This window comes from Petaurus breviceps, unplaced genomic scaffold (assembly GCF_028583685.1).
Source record: "Petaurus breviceps papuanus isolate PSGF00001 unplaced genomic scaffold, PetGlider_PUasm1.0 189, whole genome shotgun sequence".
NCBI classification, from domain to species: Eukaryota; Metazoa; Chordata; class Mammalia; order Diprotodontia; family Petauridae; genus Petaurus; species Petaurus breviceps.
Window position 1 is genome coordinate 15370047 of NW_027185809.1, and position 18000 is coordinate 15388046.

At 36.5% G+C, this 18000-nt stretch overlaps 1 protein-coding gene across 4 annotated transcripts in view; it reads left to right on the forward strand.

Moving 5' to 3' along the window:
• POLE2 (DNA polymerase epsilon 2, accessory subunit) overlaps window positions 1–18000 on the forward strand; it is a 63045-nt gene that overhangs the window by 13681 nt on the left and 31364 nt on the right. For 2 of the 4 annotated variants that reach the window (XM_069091972.1, XM_069091973.1), the window contains exons 6-9: window positions 1354–1428; window positions 9254–9337; window positions 14804–14859; window positions 15562–15611. In XM_069091972.1, the coding sequence (XP_068948073.1) occupies window positions 1354–1428; window positions 9254–9337; window positions 14804–14859; window positions 15562–15611 (265 nt within the window). The remainder of the gene's footprint in view (window positions 1–1353; window positions 1429–9253; window positions 9338–14803; window positions 14860–15561; window positions 15612–18000) is intronic. The other 2 variants (XM_069091975.1, XM_069091974.1) reach the window with 2 other exon arrangements.

The window sequence follows — 18000 nt, forward strand, 5'->3', positions numbered from 1 at the left end:
GGCTCTGAGTGTGTATAAATAGCAATTTCTGTTTTGGCCAGAAATCCTGAGGGTCTTCCCCTCCCAGACTGGGTTTTTGGGTTTTTTTGACTAGTTAAAAGAAGCCATTCTTTGCCTCATTTCTTATCTACCCTTAATCACTGAATGGGCATTGCCTCAGTCAAACCGAGACCTGGGAAACACCTTAACTTAAAAAGGCCAAGGTCTCCCATTGCATTGGGGCCATCTCCAGTCATCCTGATCTGTACCTTTCCACTGGACCTAGATGGCTCTGGAGGAGAGAGTAAGGCTGGTGACTGTGCACAGCCCTTCCTCACTTAAATCCAATTCACTTGCAAATCAAGACATCACCTTTCTGATGTCATTGGTCCTCCTTGAGAATGAAGAACAAGCAACTAATGGGTATCCCCTTTCTTTCCAATTCTATTAATTCTGCTTTGGGAATAGCTCTTTGTTGTTGTTTTATATTACTTTAAGGGTATATTCCCAACAATGGAATTATTGGGCAATAGGATATGATTATTTTTGTAACTACTTCAGTTCATCTTCTCCTTTAACTTGAGTCCTTTTTTTTCTTTCCTCCTCAGGTCCTTCTTAGGTCTTTTCACCTCCTTTTCTCCTTTATCTCAAGTTCTTTAGTTTCTCTACAGATATTCCCACATTTCTTCTCTCTTAAGTTCGTCTCACACTCCAGATTTCTTTTACAATTCTTTTTCCGGCTTAAGGCCAGATTTGATCAAAGCAGATCTATCAGGCCCAGACTCCATGACTGAATATTACAAGGAGCAAAGAATGATAAACCTTTGTTTTAGAGAAATGGAGGCTTTAAAAAACAAAGTTAGAGGTAGTTATTTCTTCTGCAATAGCTGAGGCATTTAGCATATTTTCAGTCAGCTTTAAAGAAATGAGTATTAGTGTAGGTCAGATAATCCATGCAATTAATTCCAAGTTCTTTAAACTTAGATATTTAGAATTGCAAAAACTTTCATTAATGCTAAGCAATACTAATTTTATTTTATTTTAAAATAATTTTGATTCATTTTGTTTTGATGCAATAGAAGTTTCCTAACAAACTCCATTACAAAGTACATTCCTTGAAAAAATTTAACAGTTGTTAATTGAAAGAAGCAATAGATGTTTTCCTTAATCCTTTAAATTGAACAGTATGGTAATAAGATTTACTATTGTATTTTGCCAGTTTTTTCCACCCCATGTTAACACCTTTAGGATTGTTGTAGTTATTGTGAATAATACCAATTATAAAATAATTTTTAAGAAAATTGCTTTGATGAATCTCAAGGATTAAAAAATGTCTGCCTCTTTAACCCAAGTGAATCTTCTTTTTTTTCATAGAGAACCCAAAGACATGAATTGTTTACTCCTCTAGCAACAGGTGCTCATCCTGATGAAAGAAGCAGTAAATTCCAGGTTAGAATATTTTACTAGAAATTTGGGGTGAGTGAATGAAAATAGGCTTTCTACTTATGCATGGTTTTTGTTTGTTTGTTTGTTTCTTGAATTTTAAAAGGAACTGAATGACATACTAGTCTTTTTATTAACTATTGTCATGTTGCCCTGTTCATTAAGATGAAGTGAAGGCAGAATTATGAGTTCATATTAGAGTCTTCAGTTATATTAGAAGAGTTCTCTAGAGATCAAATTCATTTGTGGACTTTTGGAAAATAATATCGCTTACTCACCAACATGTACTCTTATGTTGAGTATATCTGTGAACTTGAATGCTGAGTCCTGAAACACTTTGGAGTCCTCTCTTTGCCTTGTCTAAAACACTGAGTAGGGGCAGCCAGGTAGCACAGCGAGTAAGAGTGTTGGCATGACCTGGGGATCAAATCTGAGCTCAGATACTTAGCACCCACCCAGAAATAACTGGCTGTGTAACCTTGAGCAAGTTACTTAACCCTGATTGCTTTCAAAAAAAAAAAACATTGCGTAGTAATTTTAAATCAATTTAAATGAAATTGTATTTGTTGTCTCTCTAAAGTCTTATTAACTTTCCCTCTGTATTTCTGACTCTGCTATCTACAAATAGAACTTGTATGAAATGGGCAGTCATCTTAATCCATGATGAGGCATTTTCTTTTTCATTCATATATTTGTTTTTTCTTCATTGATTTTAATTTTATTGCTATCTTTTATTTTTATAACACCTTCATTTTCCAAGATAGTTTCCCTTTCCTTTCCCCAAAGAGCTATAATTTATAACAAAAAAGAAAAAGGGCAAAAAAACCAGTCCAGCAAAATTAACTAGCACATCAACCGGTCCTGATGGGAAATTCAGTGTTCCACAACTATAGTTCCCCGCTCTGCAGAGTCACTTCTCTATTCTTTGTTGCCAGGCTTAATCATTATAATTATACAGTATTCAGTTTTGATTTTTTGTTAATTACTTTTATTGTAATAATCACTGCAGATTTTTTCTTTTTTTCTTGGTTCTGCTTAACTTTGCTTTTTACTTTGATTGTTCATAGTCATTTTTCCTTACTGCTCCATAATATTGCATTACTTTCATATACTTTAATTTGTTTAGCCATTCCCTAATTAATGGATATCTACTTGGTTCTTAGTTCTTTGCTTTTATGAAAATGGTGTAGATAGGACTTTTTTTCTATATTTGACTTTATCAGATGTATGCTGAACATAGGGATTTCTGAGTCAAAGGGTATGGCCATCCTAGTAATTAAGGAATGATTCTAAAGTGCTTTCCATAATGGTGAGACCAAATCATATTAACTGTTCTAGTTCACCTTTTTTTTTAACTTTTGACAGTTTGTTGCATGTAAGGTGAAACCTCAGGATTGTTTCAATTTCCTTTCTCTTACATTAGAAATGGTTTTTCATAGGGTTAATAATTTGTACTTCTTTTGAGATCTGTATGTTCATATCCTTGAATCACTTAACCATTGGGGAATGATTCTTGATCTTATATATTTATTTGTGTTATAGCTATCTGTTGGTATATGTGTGTATGTGTGTGTGTGTGTGTGTGTGTGTGTATAACATCAGACCCTTATCAGAGATATTTCATAATATTTTTCCAGTTGACCATTTACCTTCTTAAACTAATTGCACTGTATGAACGTTTTCCAATTTCATGTAGTTGAGATTATCTATTTTATATTTTGTACTTATGACTCTCCCATATTTGGTTAAGAATATTCCCCCTTGGGGCAGCTAGGTGGCTCAGTGAATAGAGAACCAGCCCTGGAGTCAGGAGGACCTGAGTTCAAATCCGGCCTCAGACACTTAACACAAAAACTAGCTGTGACCCTGGGCAAGTCACTTAACCCCAATTGCCCTCCCCCCCCAAAAAAAGAGGCAAAAAAAAAAAAAAGAATATTCCCCCTTGTTGTAATTGTAAAAAGCACCTTCTCTGGTTCTCTAATTTTTTATGGTATGACTTTGTATTCAGGTTTTCTATCCATTTATCTCATTGTAGTATGTGATATAAGATACTGGTTTGTTTGTATATTTTTGATGACATCCTTTACATTATTTCTCCGTCATAATGCTTCATGATGTATTCCAGTCTTTTAATATCCACTGTTCTGTTCTCTCTTTCAATTTTAACTCTTTGGAGATGTTGTTCTATGACTTGCATCCATATAATAAGGAGAAGATTGATATTAAAAAGATGGGAGAAGCTTGACTTCATTAAAAAGAATATCGTAGTTTCCTAAACGTAATCCAGCCTGCTCTCCTCCTCTTTAGTTCTAAGCTTAATTTAATGTCTATTTGTAGAAGCCCTCCCTTCTTCCTTCATTAATTGCCTACTATGGGCCAGGTACTGTGCTAAGCACTGGGAATACAAAGAAAGTCAAAAACAGTGCTTACACACAACACACACACACCACGCCATGCCCCACTCTTAAGGAGCGCACAGTCTAATGGAGGAGATAATATGAAAACAACTATGTATAAACAATTTATAGTCAGAATAAATTGGAGATAATCAGCTGAGGGAGGTACTAGCATTAAGGGGGATCAAGAAAAGCTAACTTCTTAAAGAAGATGGAATTTCAACTAAGACTTGGGGGGAGCCAGAGAAGCCAGGAGAAAGAAGATGAAGAAACTCCCAGGCACAGGGAGCGCCAGTGAAAATGCCTGAAGTTGGGAAATGGACTATCTTGTGTAGGCAACAGCAAGAATGGCAATGTTACTTCATCACAGAGTACATGGAGGGGAGTAAAGTGTTAGAAAGCTGGAACAGTATAAAAAGGGACTAGGTTCTGAAGGCTTTGGAGGCCCAAAAGAAGGTTTTATATTGAATCCTAGAGGTGGGCACTGAAGTTTATTGAATGTGGGGGGTAGGGGGGTGAGGTGGTGTTTGATCATTTTGACAACTGAGTGGATGATGGAAAGGAATAGAGAGACACTTGTGGCAGGAAGGCCCACCAGCAGGCTATTTCAATAATCCAGGCATGACGTGATATGGTGTCTGATTAAGGAGGTTCAGGATTCATGTAAATGGAACACTTGGCACTTCAAAAGATCCAGTATAGTTTATTTAGAATGTGCGTGAATGGGAAGGAAACCAGAGATAACAGAGTAAAGGCTTAGGAATAGTAAAATAAGAGCAACTATGATTAACGTATGTTAAAATTAACATTTAAAATCATCACCAAATCGTGACCACATAAGCTGGGGAATCCCGGGTATAGCCGTCAGGGTCCCGCTTGGGAGGGTCCCAGGCAGGATGTCTCTCCATGGGTGAAATTCCAATTTGGGGTCTGAATTTTACAGTATAAGTAGTGCTGAGAACAAGGCATACTGCCAGTTGTTTCTAGCAAGCATCATATCTTGTGTGAGGCCTGGGACAGAGGCCAATCCCTCCAAGGCCCCGCCAAGAGTAATGTCTCCTTGGAATGGCTAGTTCCAGGAGTTGGGCAGTTATATCTCTTCTCAAGCACCTGGCCGGGGTCCCAGAAGAGGAAGAGCCCTCATGTTCTCAGGATCCTCTATTCCCAAACAGCTCGGGGTAATAGAGAGGTCATGGTGAGTTGGGGCCTTGGTTTGTATAATCTTACTCCTCACAGAGGCGCTTACTTTGCACCTTCGTATGGTCCTAGACTAGGGTGATGTCAGTGTCAGAAAAGAGAAAGAGGCATATATGAGAGATGTTATGAATTGACAGGCATTGGCAACAGATTGACATGGGGTAACCCATGAGGAGTCAAGGATGACACCGAGGTAGTGAACTTGGGTGACTGGAAGGGTAGTGTTTGTGGGGAAAGATAATGTGTTCAGTTTTGGATATGTTCAGTTTGAGATGTCTACAGAACATCCATTTCAAGATTCTGGTAGCATTTGGAGATGTGAAACTGGAGGTCATCAGAGAAGTGAGGGCTGGATAAATAAATCTAAGGATCATCTGCATAAAGATAAAGATTGACTCCATGGGAGCAGGTAAGATCATCAAGCAAAATAGTATAGAAGGAGAATAGGGCCTAGGATAGAGTTTTAGGGAACATTCATAATTAGCAGCTGTGATCTGAATAAAAATCCAGCAAAAGAGACCGACAAGGAGAAGATAGGTAGGAAGAGAGAATAGTGTCACAGAAACTTGGAGAGAAGGAGTGATTGACAGTAGAAGAGGGTAACTGGTAGAATTAAAAGCTATAGAGAGGTCAATAAGGATGTTTTGGGTTTTTTTTTTAATTTTGGAAGGGGGAGGGCTGGGAAGTTGGGGTTAAATGACTTGCCTGAGGTCACACGGCTAGTAAGTTTTAAGTGTCTGAGGCTGGATTTGAACTCAGGTCCTCCTGACTCCAGGACTGGTGCTCTATTCACTGTGCCACCTAGCTGTCCCAATAAGGATGATTTTTAAAAGACCATTAGATTAAGAGATCACTTGTAACTTTTTTTTTTTTTTAAGCAATCAGGGTTAAGTAACTTGCTCAAGGTTACACGGCCAGTTATTTCTGGGTGTGGTGCTGAGTGTCTGAGCCTGGGATTCGATCCCCAGGTCATCCCGACACTGGAGCCAGTGCTCTTACTCGCTGTGCCACCTGGCTGCCCCTCACTTGTAACTTTTGAGTGAGCAGATTTAGTTTAATGATGAGATCACAGGCCAGGCTAGAGAGAGTTAAGATAATAAGAGGTAAGGAAGTGGAGATACCATTTGTAGATGAACTTCTCAAGATGTTTAGCCACAAAAGAGAGGAGAAATATTGGATGATAGCTAGTGGAGATAGATAGAAAAGGTGTAAGATTTTTGAGAGTGGGGGAGACATGTTTGTAGGCAGTAGGGAAGCAGCCATTAGACAAGAAGAGATTGAAGATAAATAAGAGAGTAGGAATGTTGGAAGAGGAATCTACTGGAGAGCACAGAATACAATAGAATTACTTATAAATGCAGGGAAGTTTGCCTTAGCAAGAAGAGCCGCCCATTCCTATGAGACAGTGGTTATTGAGATAGAGGCAGGAGGAAGGGGGTCATGTGAGAATGAGGAGTGGGATGGGAAGGGAACTCTTGGCAAATAGCCTTAATTTTTTGCAGTGAAATAGAACAAAGGTTCTAAGCTGAGGGAGGATAGAAGGGAAGCAAAGGAAGGTTTGAGGAGGGATGAAAAGATTTGGAAAAGCTACTGTGATCAGTGGGATAGTGAATCAGTTAGGGAGGTTTAAAAGATTGTCTTTGCCATAATGAGGGCCTAATTGAGATTATATAACATAAATCTATAGTGGACCCAATCAGCATGACCTATCCATGAACCAGAACATTTGATAGACCTCATTATGTAGAGTGGATACTGCTTTGAATTGGACTCTGCTGGCTTTCTGCATGGTGGAAAATGACTTTGGCAATCCTATATCTCCCTGTGTGACCTTGGGCAAGTCACTTAACCCCAATTGCCTTGCCTTCTCCCCTCAAAAAAAAATCCTATATTTCCCTATTTTATTCTTTGCTTGATAATTAATAATGAGAAGATCATCAGACAGGTTCTATCTGTTAAGTCTTTCAGGGAATCTTGTATAATTTTTATATATGCATGGCAGATAGCTCATTGGAGGAGAGTTTAAATCAGTAAATAGTAAACGCAATGGAAATTTATATTTTCTGCATCTTTTAGTTTTGTGATAGTAAACATTTGATCTCTAGAATATCACTGCAGTGATAGATAGTTCCTTTCTAATAACCCTCCCAAGGGTGCCTTCTATGCATGTGTAAATTATTCTCATAAAAAGTTTACATAGATCGGAAAGTAAGCTTATAGTTAGGTAGTTATTGATGTTCACATAGTTGCCCTTTTTTGTACTAATAATGTCTGATATTTTTATATGCTTTTGCTGCCATTCTTTCAAAATCATCAAGATTATTTTGCTTCCTTTTCTGTGTACGTTTGGACTAGTTCAACCGAGTTTCCCATTGTGGTTCTCTTCAGTACTATTTCCATTTCCTTTGGGGAATTTGCAGCATTTCTCTGATAAGGGTCTCATTTACAATATATAAGGTCAAATGATATGAACTGGTATTTTTTAGAGAAGGAAATCCACACTATCAATAGCCATATTTTAGAAAGATGCCCTAAATCACATATCTCCAAATTATTTGTCTCCTTTTATTTTTATCAAGAGTATTTTATAGTTTATTTAAATTAATCTTGTATGTCACTTGGTAGATAAACCCCAGTATTTTGTGCATTTTGTAGTTATTTCGAATGTAATTTTTCTTATTCTTCTGAATTTTAGTGCTATTTAGAAATGCTAATGTTTTTAATGGATTTATTTTGCATTGTGTAGCCTTTTTGTAGCTATTATCTTAGTTTCTTTGCTGATTTCCTAGGGTTTTCTAACTATACCATTATATTATCTCCTAATACGGATAGTTTTGTCTACTCTTTGCTAAAATTTATGCCTGTAATTTTATTCTCTTGTATTATGCTATATAGCTAGCATTTCAAGAACTCTCTCATACAGGGTTTCCCAAAAGTCTAAATGCAGTTTTACGTTTTAATAGGTGGTACCACAATTTATCTTCTTTATATCCTGTCCATAAGATTTTAAATATAAGTTTATGTTCTAAGCTATCTCTTTCTCTGGGCAAAGAAGTCAAGTGTGTTTGCTGACTTAGATGGTTTTTAGGCTCTTTTGGCTTCCTTATTGTGGCAGCTGATGTATACTTGTGCAAACTAGATGGTGTGTGTGTGTGTAGTTATTGATGTCCTTTCTTCAGTCTACTTCCTAACTTTTGGTGTCAATAACAAGTCATTTCGTGTCTGTCAAAATATTATCAATTTCATTTATTGTGATATTATTGGGTTTGGCACCTTTTCATTCTTAAACTATTCCAAATACGGAGTCATGAGGCTTGTTTGTGGTCCAAAAGTCTTTGGTTTCACTCATTCATTGCTCGAAGAACCGTATTTTCCAACATTTTTAGTCATATTTCCTTACCTTTGCATCAGATTTACTGAATATCAAAGTATGTGCTGATTTAACTTGGGAGGATCTTATTGAATTCTTCATAGAATTTATTTACCTCTTCATCTGCTTCAAAGAGTACTGTACTAATTCTTTTTTATATTGATCTTTTTTGCAAATTCATATCATGAGCTCTACTATCTGAGACCAAATGTCCCCAAAATTTATTTTTCTTATTGTCTTTGGGCACAAGATAAAACTTTCACAATTCTTTTATTTGCCTTCCCAAAAAGAACCTATCCTTCCATTAGGCTGCAACATATTTTTGTCTTCAGATTTTATTTATAGCAAGAATGTTAAGATTGATTCAGTTAAATTCTTTTAGTTTATTTGCTCATTGGTCACTGGGCAAAGATTTCACATTTAGGTTAAGTTTATAGATGGTCTCTATAACTCTTAGCACCCTCTTTTCTTCTGCTGCCAATATTAGTAAAGAAGCACAAAATTGAGCACCATTTTGTAGCCAAAGAATTTTTCACCAGTGACAGCCTGCTAGTGATAAGCTATGCTGGTCCTCAAAAATCAAACACATTCTATTGTTGAGACTGTAATTGAAGCTTCACCTTCACATGCTTTTGAGAAATTGGATTAAAAATTTTTTGAGGTCATTGGAGTGCACATAAAAATTTTTAAATAGACATGAATTATACAGTGTCCTAAAATGTCTTAGTACAGGTTTAAGATTTTTAAAAAATAGCTTATCATATAATTTTAACAATCATTTGTCAATATTGTACAAAACATTTAGCTTTTAGAAGTAAATTTCTGAAATGTGTCCATTTATAAATCTGAGAAAATTTTTTTCTTTTAGCTTAAAACAATAGAAACCTTATTGGGCAGTACGGCCAAAATTGGAGAAGTGATTGTTCTTGGGATGATAACCCAAATGAAAGAGGTAGGTTAAACTTCAACTGCTTTACATTCAACATTCTGATTTAAGGAAACTTTTTTTTAAGTCAGTTGTACAAAACCCTTCTACATAGCTCATAGTTCCTTCTTTTCCTTCTCTCACATGTCTGTTACTTAACCTTTTCTTCTTAAAATTGTTAATAAAGAACTGAAATACTGTGATATTCTAACTGAGCTAATCACTGGTATTGAAGAATAATCTTAAATGTTGTTAGAATTAGCCACTAAATAAATGTATACCATAAATCCTTAGGCTTTAAACTATCTCACTTTTCTCATATTGAGAAGCATGACCAGAATCTTAAGAAGCATAGATTAGAATTCTAATATGTCATGGACAGAAGGAACCGGAGAGATCTAGACCAGTTGTTTCATTTTACATATAAGGAAAAAGGAGGCCTGGTGAGGTTCAATGTCATATCAAAAATATTGAACTCTGCTCAGTAGACATGTAGAGCTGTCGGTTTTTTCCTATGTAGTTCATGCTGTCTAAATTATGAAAAGCAGAAATAGCATGTGCTTGAATCCAGGAAACACATAGGAAGCAGCTATGGATGTACACTCAGTGTTGTTGTCTATCTAGAGAAAAGGCAGTTTGTGGGGCGGCCAGGTAGCACAGCGAGTGAGAGCACCGGCTCCAGTGTTGAGAAGACCTGGAGATCGAATCCCGGGCTCAGACACTTAGCACCCACCCAGAAATAACTGGCCGTGTAACCTCGAGCAAGTTACTTAACCCCAATTGCTTTAAAAAAAAAAAAGAAGGCAGTTTGTATAAAGCAATATGAAGTAGACTCAAACAGAAAAGAATCCCAGTGAGCTGCATATTGACTTAGAAAGCCACAGATTAATATTATCTATGTTATATTGTATTTTTGTTTATTTTGTTAAACATTTCCCAGTTACATGTAATCTGGTTAGGGCAGCACTAGGGAGTTTTGCTGGCTGTGCATTTGACACCTCTAGTATAAAAAAGATGGTATTTACAAATACTTTACTAGCTGTATGACTTGGGTCAGTCACTTAACCCGTTGTTTTTTCAACTATAAAACTTAGTAATAAGTGGTACCTTCCTTCCAAGGTGGCTTTGAGGAGAAAATGAAATGTGCAAGCTATTACCCAAGAAAAATATAACAGGAATTTCCTTAATAACCATGCATGATACTTGAAGTTTCATATCATAGAATCTTAGAGTTGAAAAGGATCTGAGAGATCTAGTCCAATTCCTACTTGAAGTATTAAACCCTTTATAACATCCTCAAAAAGTAGTCATCCAAGCTTGAAAACTTTTTGAGTGATGGGGAACTCACTACTCAATATGTCAATCCATTCTATTTTTGAAATTACTAGAGTGGTTTTTCATATGTTGAGCTGAAATATGCTTTTCTGATACTTCTGTTGTAGATAGAATAGAATCGATTGTTGGTTTTTATTTTGTCCACTGGGGTCAAGCAGAATAAGATAGATTGTATAAGTTACAATCATTTAAATATTTCCTTTAACTTATTTTCACATGCCACAAGTTTTGTGTGCTTTGATATGAAATTGTTCCAAAAAATCTGTTGTCTAGAACAAAATATTTCAGATGTGGTTTGGTCAAGGCAGAGTTTGCTGGAATTAGTACTTCCTTTGCTTTAAGTCTGAACTCTTATATTTCTTTCAGGGCAGCCTTAGAGTGCATGAAACTTTAATGGTTATTTTGATTGATATTTTAACCTGTAGTTCACTAAAAATCCAAGCCTTTTCCATATAAACTACTGACTGGCTACTTTTTCTCCCTTCTGTACTTAAATAGCTGATTTTTTTTTTTAAGGGAAATATAGGATTTTATTTTTATCTCTATTCAATTTCATCTCACCTAATTCTACAGATATTTTTAAGGATTTGGGTCCTTGTGGGATAATAAACTTAGGTAAGACATGGTCATTGAACTTAGGGAGCTTATAGTCTATAATAAAAACTGATACTCTACCTTCTGAGATCTCTTCTAGCTCTAGATCAGTGATTCTATGAACCTCACTTGACTCTCCCAACAGCTTTGTGAGATTGTCATTACAAATACTATTTCCTGAGGCTCAGGTAAATTAGGTGATTTGCCCATGGTCACTTAGCTAATAAGTGTCAGGTATGATTTAACATAGGTCCCTTTTGACTGTTAAATTTACCATTCTTTCTACTATACCATAAAGACTCTACATAGTAGTTAACATTTACTGCTTTTTAGGATTTACAAAGCACTTTGATTTTGATCTCAGTTTAATTCTCATAACAATTCTATGAATTAGATACTATACACATTATCCCCATTTTATAGTTCAGGAAACTATAGTCAGGAGTTATGCCTCTAAGGTCCATAATATTATTTTCCCATCATTCTAGCAGAATTATGATTTTTTTATCTTAATTGTAACCATATCTATTAACTCTTCCATCCAGCTTCATGTCATCCATAGATAGAATAAGATCCTCTAGCCTTCATTGAAATCGTTAATAATCGACATGATTCAAGGCACTGAAAATATAAAAACAAAAATAAAATAGTCCTTGCCCTAAAGGAACTTATAATCTATTAGGGAAGACGAAATGCACATATTTAAGTATATAGAAATCTATTTTTAAAGTACAAGCAGGTTTGGAGAGAGAGGGTCCTAACAGCAAAGGTAGAGGGACAGAACAATTTCGTGTATAAGGCAGTGCTTGAGCTGAATCTTAAGGAGGAAGAGATTCAGAGAGGCAGAGATGGGAAGAGAACACACTCCAAGCATGGGGGATAGTGAATATAGAAGCACAGAGATGGGTGGTAGGTGTTGTCTGTGAGGAACAGCAAGAAGGCCACTTTGGCAGGACCATAGATAGTGAGAAGGGGATTGATTATGAGGCTGCAAAAGTAGATTGAGGCTATGTTGTGAAGAGCATTAAATGCCAAGTGTAGGAATTTATATTTAATCCTGAAGGCAATAAGGTAGCCATAATATGATTTTTTGAATAGTGACATGACATGGTCAAAATTGCACTTAATTTTCGAGGAAAATTACTTTGGCTCCTGATGGAGGATTGATGGGAGTGGTGAGAGCCTTGAGGCAGAGAGACCAATCAGGGGGCCATTGCAACAGTTCAGGTGAGAGATAGAAGCCTAAGATAGTAGTATGAGTAATGATAAGAGGGCAGGTGTGAGAGAGTTTGTTGAGGTAAAAATAACATCTGGAGATGTGTAGTGAGGAGTCAAGGATAATGATGAGGTTATGAACTTGAGAGGCAGTGCCTTCAATAGAAATGGGAAAGTTTGAAAGAAGAGGGATAGGTTGGGTTGAAGGTAGAGAGGATAATGAATTCAGTTTTAGACACATTAAATTTGATATGCCTATGGAACATGTATTTTGAAATACTCAATAGCTGGCTGGAAATAGGGAACTGGAGCTCAGGTGAGAAACTAGTTCTGAATATACAGATCTGAGAGTCATCTTCATAGGGCTGATAATTAAACCAATGGGAGCTCTTTCTATCCTCAGGGCTTAGTATGCCTGGCACATAGTTATAATAAATGCTTTCTATTTTTTTTTTTTTAAGTAATTGGGGTTAAGTAACTTGCTCAAGGTTACATGGCCAGTTATTTCTGGGTGTGGTACTAAGTATCTGAGCCCGGATTTGATCCCAGGTCATCCCGACTCTGGGGCCGGTGCTCTTACTCACTGAGCCACCTGGCCTCCCCTAAGCAATTGGGGTTAAGTAACTTGCTCAAGGTTACACAGTCAGGTGTTTCTGGGTGGGTGCTAAGTGTCTGAGCCCCGATTTGATCCCAGGTCATCCCGACTCTGGGGCTGGCGCACTTGCTGTGCTACCTGGCCATTCCTAATAAATGCTTTCTAACTGATTGGTGAGGTTATCAAGTGACACAGTATAGAGAAAGGGCCTCTAGGACACAGTCTTACAGATATATCCACAGTTAGAGGGTCTGATGTGTGTATCATTAACCCACAAAGGAGACAATAGGTCTGCTCAGATGGACAGGAGAAGAATCAGGAGAAGATATTATCATAAAAGTATAGAGAAGAGAGAGTATCTAGGATCAGAATCAACTCTGGAATTGTGTGTGGTCATTATGGATAATGTACATTTTTAGTGGACCTAATTAGCTTTGTTGGATGACGTTCTCGTGTTTGCATGTGTATATATGTATAGAGACATACATCAGTATGTATGCATACCTTATTCTGTACCCTGAGTCAGCATTTTTCTCTGTCAGGAGGTGGGTAGTAGTATGCTTGAGCATTTATCCTCTGGAGTTGTTCGGTCACTGTGGATAATGTACATTTTTAGTGGACTCATTTAGCTTGCTTGGGTGACTTTCCCTAGATCAGCAAGTAGTCAATGGTGAAATTAATCCAGGTTTGGATTTTGATGAGACATGAGCAGTGAAAGAACAAAGCAAGGGATTTGAGAATAGAGGATAGAATGGAACTGAATTTGTTAACCACAGTATAAGGACTGGGAAAGGAGGAAGGTGAAGTCAGAGATTGGGTGATGGCCTGAAAGAGTAGGGAGGGGAAGAAGGATTGGACATTGCAGTAAAGATAAAAAATAGGTTGACTATAACATAACAAAGGAAAGAACTCTATTTAGAAAAGGAAGAATTGAGTTATTGAATATCTTTTGCATACTATTTTATTTGATTTGATTTCATAAGAAAATTAATATTACCTTCCATTTATTTAGCCCCATATAGTTGCTTCTGGTAGCCAGCTGGCACAGAGGATAGAATGCCAGTCCTGGAGTCAGGAAAACTCATCTTTCTGAGTTCAGATTCAGCATCAGACATTTATTTAGCTATGTGACCCTGGGCAAGTCACTTAACTCTGTTTGCCTCAGTTTCTCATTTATAAAATGAGGTGAGGAAGGAAATGGCAAACTACTCTTATCTCTGTACCAAGAAAACCCCGAATGGGGTTTGGGCACAACTGAGAAGTTGGGCCCAACAACAAGAAGGTGCTTCTGCATATATTATCTCATTTGTTTGTCAAAACTGCCTTGTGGGGGAGGCTAGGTGGCAGAGTGAAGAGCTCACCGACCCTGGAGTCAAGAGGACCTGAGTTCAAATGTGGCCTCAGATACTTCACATACTATCTATGTGACCTTGGGCAAGTCACTTAACCCTGATTGCCTTGCCTTCCCCAACTCCCCCCCCCCAAAAAAAAAATTTCACCAAAGCTGTCTTGTGAGGTAGAGACAGGGCATATAGTATTATCTCTTTTATTGTTGTGGAAACTGAGTGTCAAATTAAGTAAACTTCCCATACTTCCGTCTAATAAAGTAGTAAATCAGGAATTTTAACTCATATGTTTCTGACTGCTAATCCAATGCCATTTCCACTGTACGACATTATGATTTATTACTTTTGATTAGGAAGCAGTTGTTAATTTTTGCACATACTTTTTCTTTTTTCTTTTGATATTTTTAGGGGAAATATTTCTTGGAAGATCCTACAGGAACAGTGCAACTGAATCTTAGTAAAGCCATATCCTTTATGTATCAAGAAGCAACTTTTTTTTCCAGAGGAAGTTATTGATGAATTGAAAAAATTAATTACATCTCTTCCACAGAATGACCTATCTGGATTATCAGTATGAATTCTATAGAGAAAGGGAATGAAATAGTTTTTCCACAGATATAGTATTATATGCTGTATAACCTTATACTCTGTCCATTAGGAAATTTTCCTGGGAGTCCAAATAAGTCACTCTGAAATGAAGATTTCTAGGGATGCTCGAAATTCTCTTTACCACCCTGATAAGTCAAGCCTCCTTGGGATTAATCATGTGCTACAAAATGCACATATACAGTTTTCTTTGGTTGTGGTATATTCAGTTATAAATGTTAAATGTATCTGAAATTAGAGTTTGGCTACAGCGTTATGTTGAGACCGTTATTGTAGCACCATTAAAGAGGTCTTATTAGTTGAGAGAAAACATGGTATAATGGATAGATGACTGACTCTGAAGCAAGGGAAGCCTGGGTTCAATTTTTTTTTTCTGATATACATCATGGGCAAATTGCTTTTATCTCACTGCCTAAGACATCACTAAAATAGATTTCATTTGTCTCTCTGAAGGCTTTTCCATATCAGGAGTTCCCTGGCAAAATCATAGGTTCTGATCCTCTACCCCCACCTCACCCCCGCCAAAGAGAGATTTCATTATTTTCCTGAACTAATGAATACCAGTTTCATAGTGGTTTGTATACAGAGTCGTGCTTTGTCTTAGCAGAAGGTAAGTTAAAAAATGTACTTTTTTCCTCCTGCCCCTTCTGTGATTCTAAGTGGATTAAAATAAGAAAGCAGTATAAAATAGGTTGAATAAGGGGAAAAAAAGGAACTACCTGGGAAACATGAATTCATGTAAATAATGTTTAAATTTTAATTTCATTTAGGGTCACATCACAAAATATTTATTTGATAATATTTTGTTGGTCTGACTATAAGTCCTATTTTCCTCCCTTTTGGGGGAGGGGGAGGTAATAGTGACACAGCTAGTAAGTGTCAAATGTCTGAGGCTGAATTTGAACTCAGGTCCTCCTGACTCCAGGGCCAGTGCTTTATACACTGTGCCACCTAGCTATCCCTTTCTTCCAAAATTTAATACAAACCTGAGTAATATACCATTAATAAGCAAATGACAGTGATAGTATAGCTCTTGTGGAGTGTTGGGGCTATGATACTGCACCTTTCAGATGAATTTGGGAACAGTTACAGAAACACTCACCCCCTCTACTACTGATTCAACTCTATTAATTCTCTTTCTAGGTTCACAGGCAGTTTAGTGGATATGTTTTGTATTATTTTCAGAAATTACTTACATTGCACAAGCATTCTCTATTTGGTTCAGCCTGACCCCAGAATAAAACTGAGGGAATCTCTTCTCACGTAGGTTAGCTTCCCCTCTTTCAGTATTAAACCATGAATTTAGGTGAAATTATTGTTAATGGCCATATAATTTATAATCAATGTGGATACATTCATACACCAACTCATCCTTTCTGAGGGTTGTTTCTAAAGAAAGGGGTTAAGATTTAAAATCTGGAAAGAGCAAGGGAAAGAAAGGATTGACTGGATCTCACTCTCTGCTGTGTTCCAGTTTTCTCTCTTGTAAATATTCAGCATGCCTTGAGAAGTTGGATCTAGTGTGACTTCTGGTTACTTCCTTGTTTTTTGATCTTTACCAGCTCTCAACCGTAGTTTAGGTCTGGGTAATAGAAGTGCAGGCTTGCTGTGGTTGAAGTTCCAATAAACTACTCCCATCCCTGACCTCTATCAGCTGGGTGGAATTTGCTTAGTAAAACTCAGTATAATCCTATCGGGGGAAATGGGTCTTTCATAGAATGTAGGGCTTCCAAGCACTCTTGATAAAAAAGCCAGAGCTGAATAAATATTTTGAAGGATTCAAAAGAAGCATAAAAGGTAGATATGTTTGAGCAATTGGAAGGTAGTATAAAAGGATGAAGTTTTTACATTCTAATAAGGGGCAAAGAAACAATTATTCACTTAGCACTCTGATGTTATTGATTTCTCATAGAGGAAAATAGAACGGAATACATATTTCTCATCTGTACAAGACATCTTTAAAAAAAACTAACCGGGTATTAGGACATAAAAACCTTACAAATAAATGTAGAAAAGTAAAAATATTATATGGCTCCTTTATTGACAATAGTTCAATAAAAATGTATTCAGTAAAGGGCTACTGAAGAAAGGATTAAAAGCTGTTCTGCAAACAAAGAAGATATTAATAAAGTTGAAAACAAAAATCCCATTAAGTTAATAAATAAAACTAAACTTTTTAAAGAAATCAATGAAATAGATAAACCATTAGCTAATTTGATTTTTAAGTAGAAAAAGGAAAGTGCCACTATGAAAAATGAAAAAGAATTCACAACAAATAGAGAAAGAATAAAAGAAATTAGAAACTATTTTTTCCTCAACTCTATCCCAATGAAACTATCAACTTAAGGGAAACAGGCGATTCATTGCAAAAATCTAAAATTACTAGTGATAACCATTAAATATCATATTTTTTATCAAAGTCTGAATTAATCATATAGACTGCTTTGCCTTCTTTAAAAATGCCTTTTTCTGTGTCAGCAACTCCAGAGACCAGATAAGGTTGAAAGTGGGATTTCCTCTTGTCTTGGGACATAATCCTTGCAGGAGGAGCCAAAGAGACCAAACAGCTTCTTTGTTTTCTAAGTAAACTCAGAATATCTCTTCCCCCAGACAGGGCTAACTTGGGAGCATTCTTTCTTCTAAGAAAAAGATTCTGAACCTAAGATACTATCTTGAATAATGGAACCTTTTCTTATCTAAATATTGTGTGGGGCATGTATTATGTTATGGCATATTAATGATAAAGAAAACACATATTCTAGGTTGACACCTTGTCAATTCCTTATAAATTTTACCCTGAATTAGGCTCTCCAAAATGTATTTAAACATTTTCATTTTCTTGTTTATCAGTTAGAAATTAACTTCTAACTCCTTGTACAAGTTTGCTAGTCTTAAGGGAATTAATGCTGTAACTGTATATTACTATTTGTCTCCATTAATCAAACTTTTAAAAGGTTGACACCAGATTATCTGAATAAAAAAGAATTTAACAGTTTAAG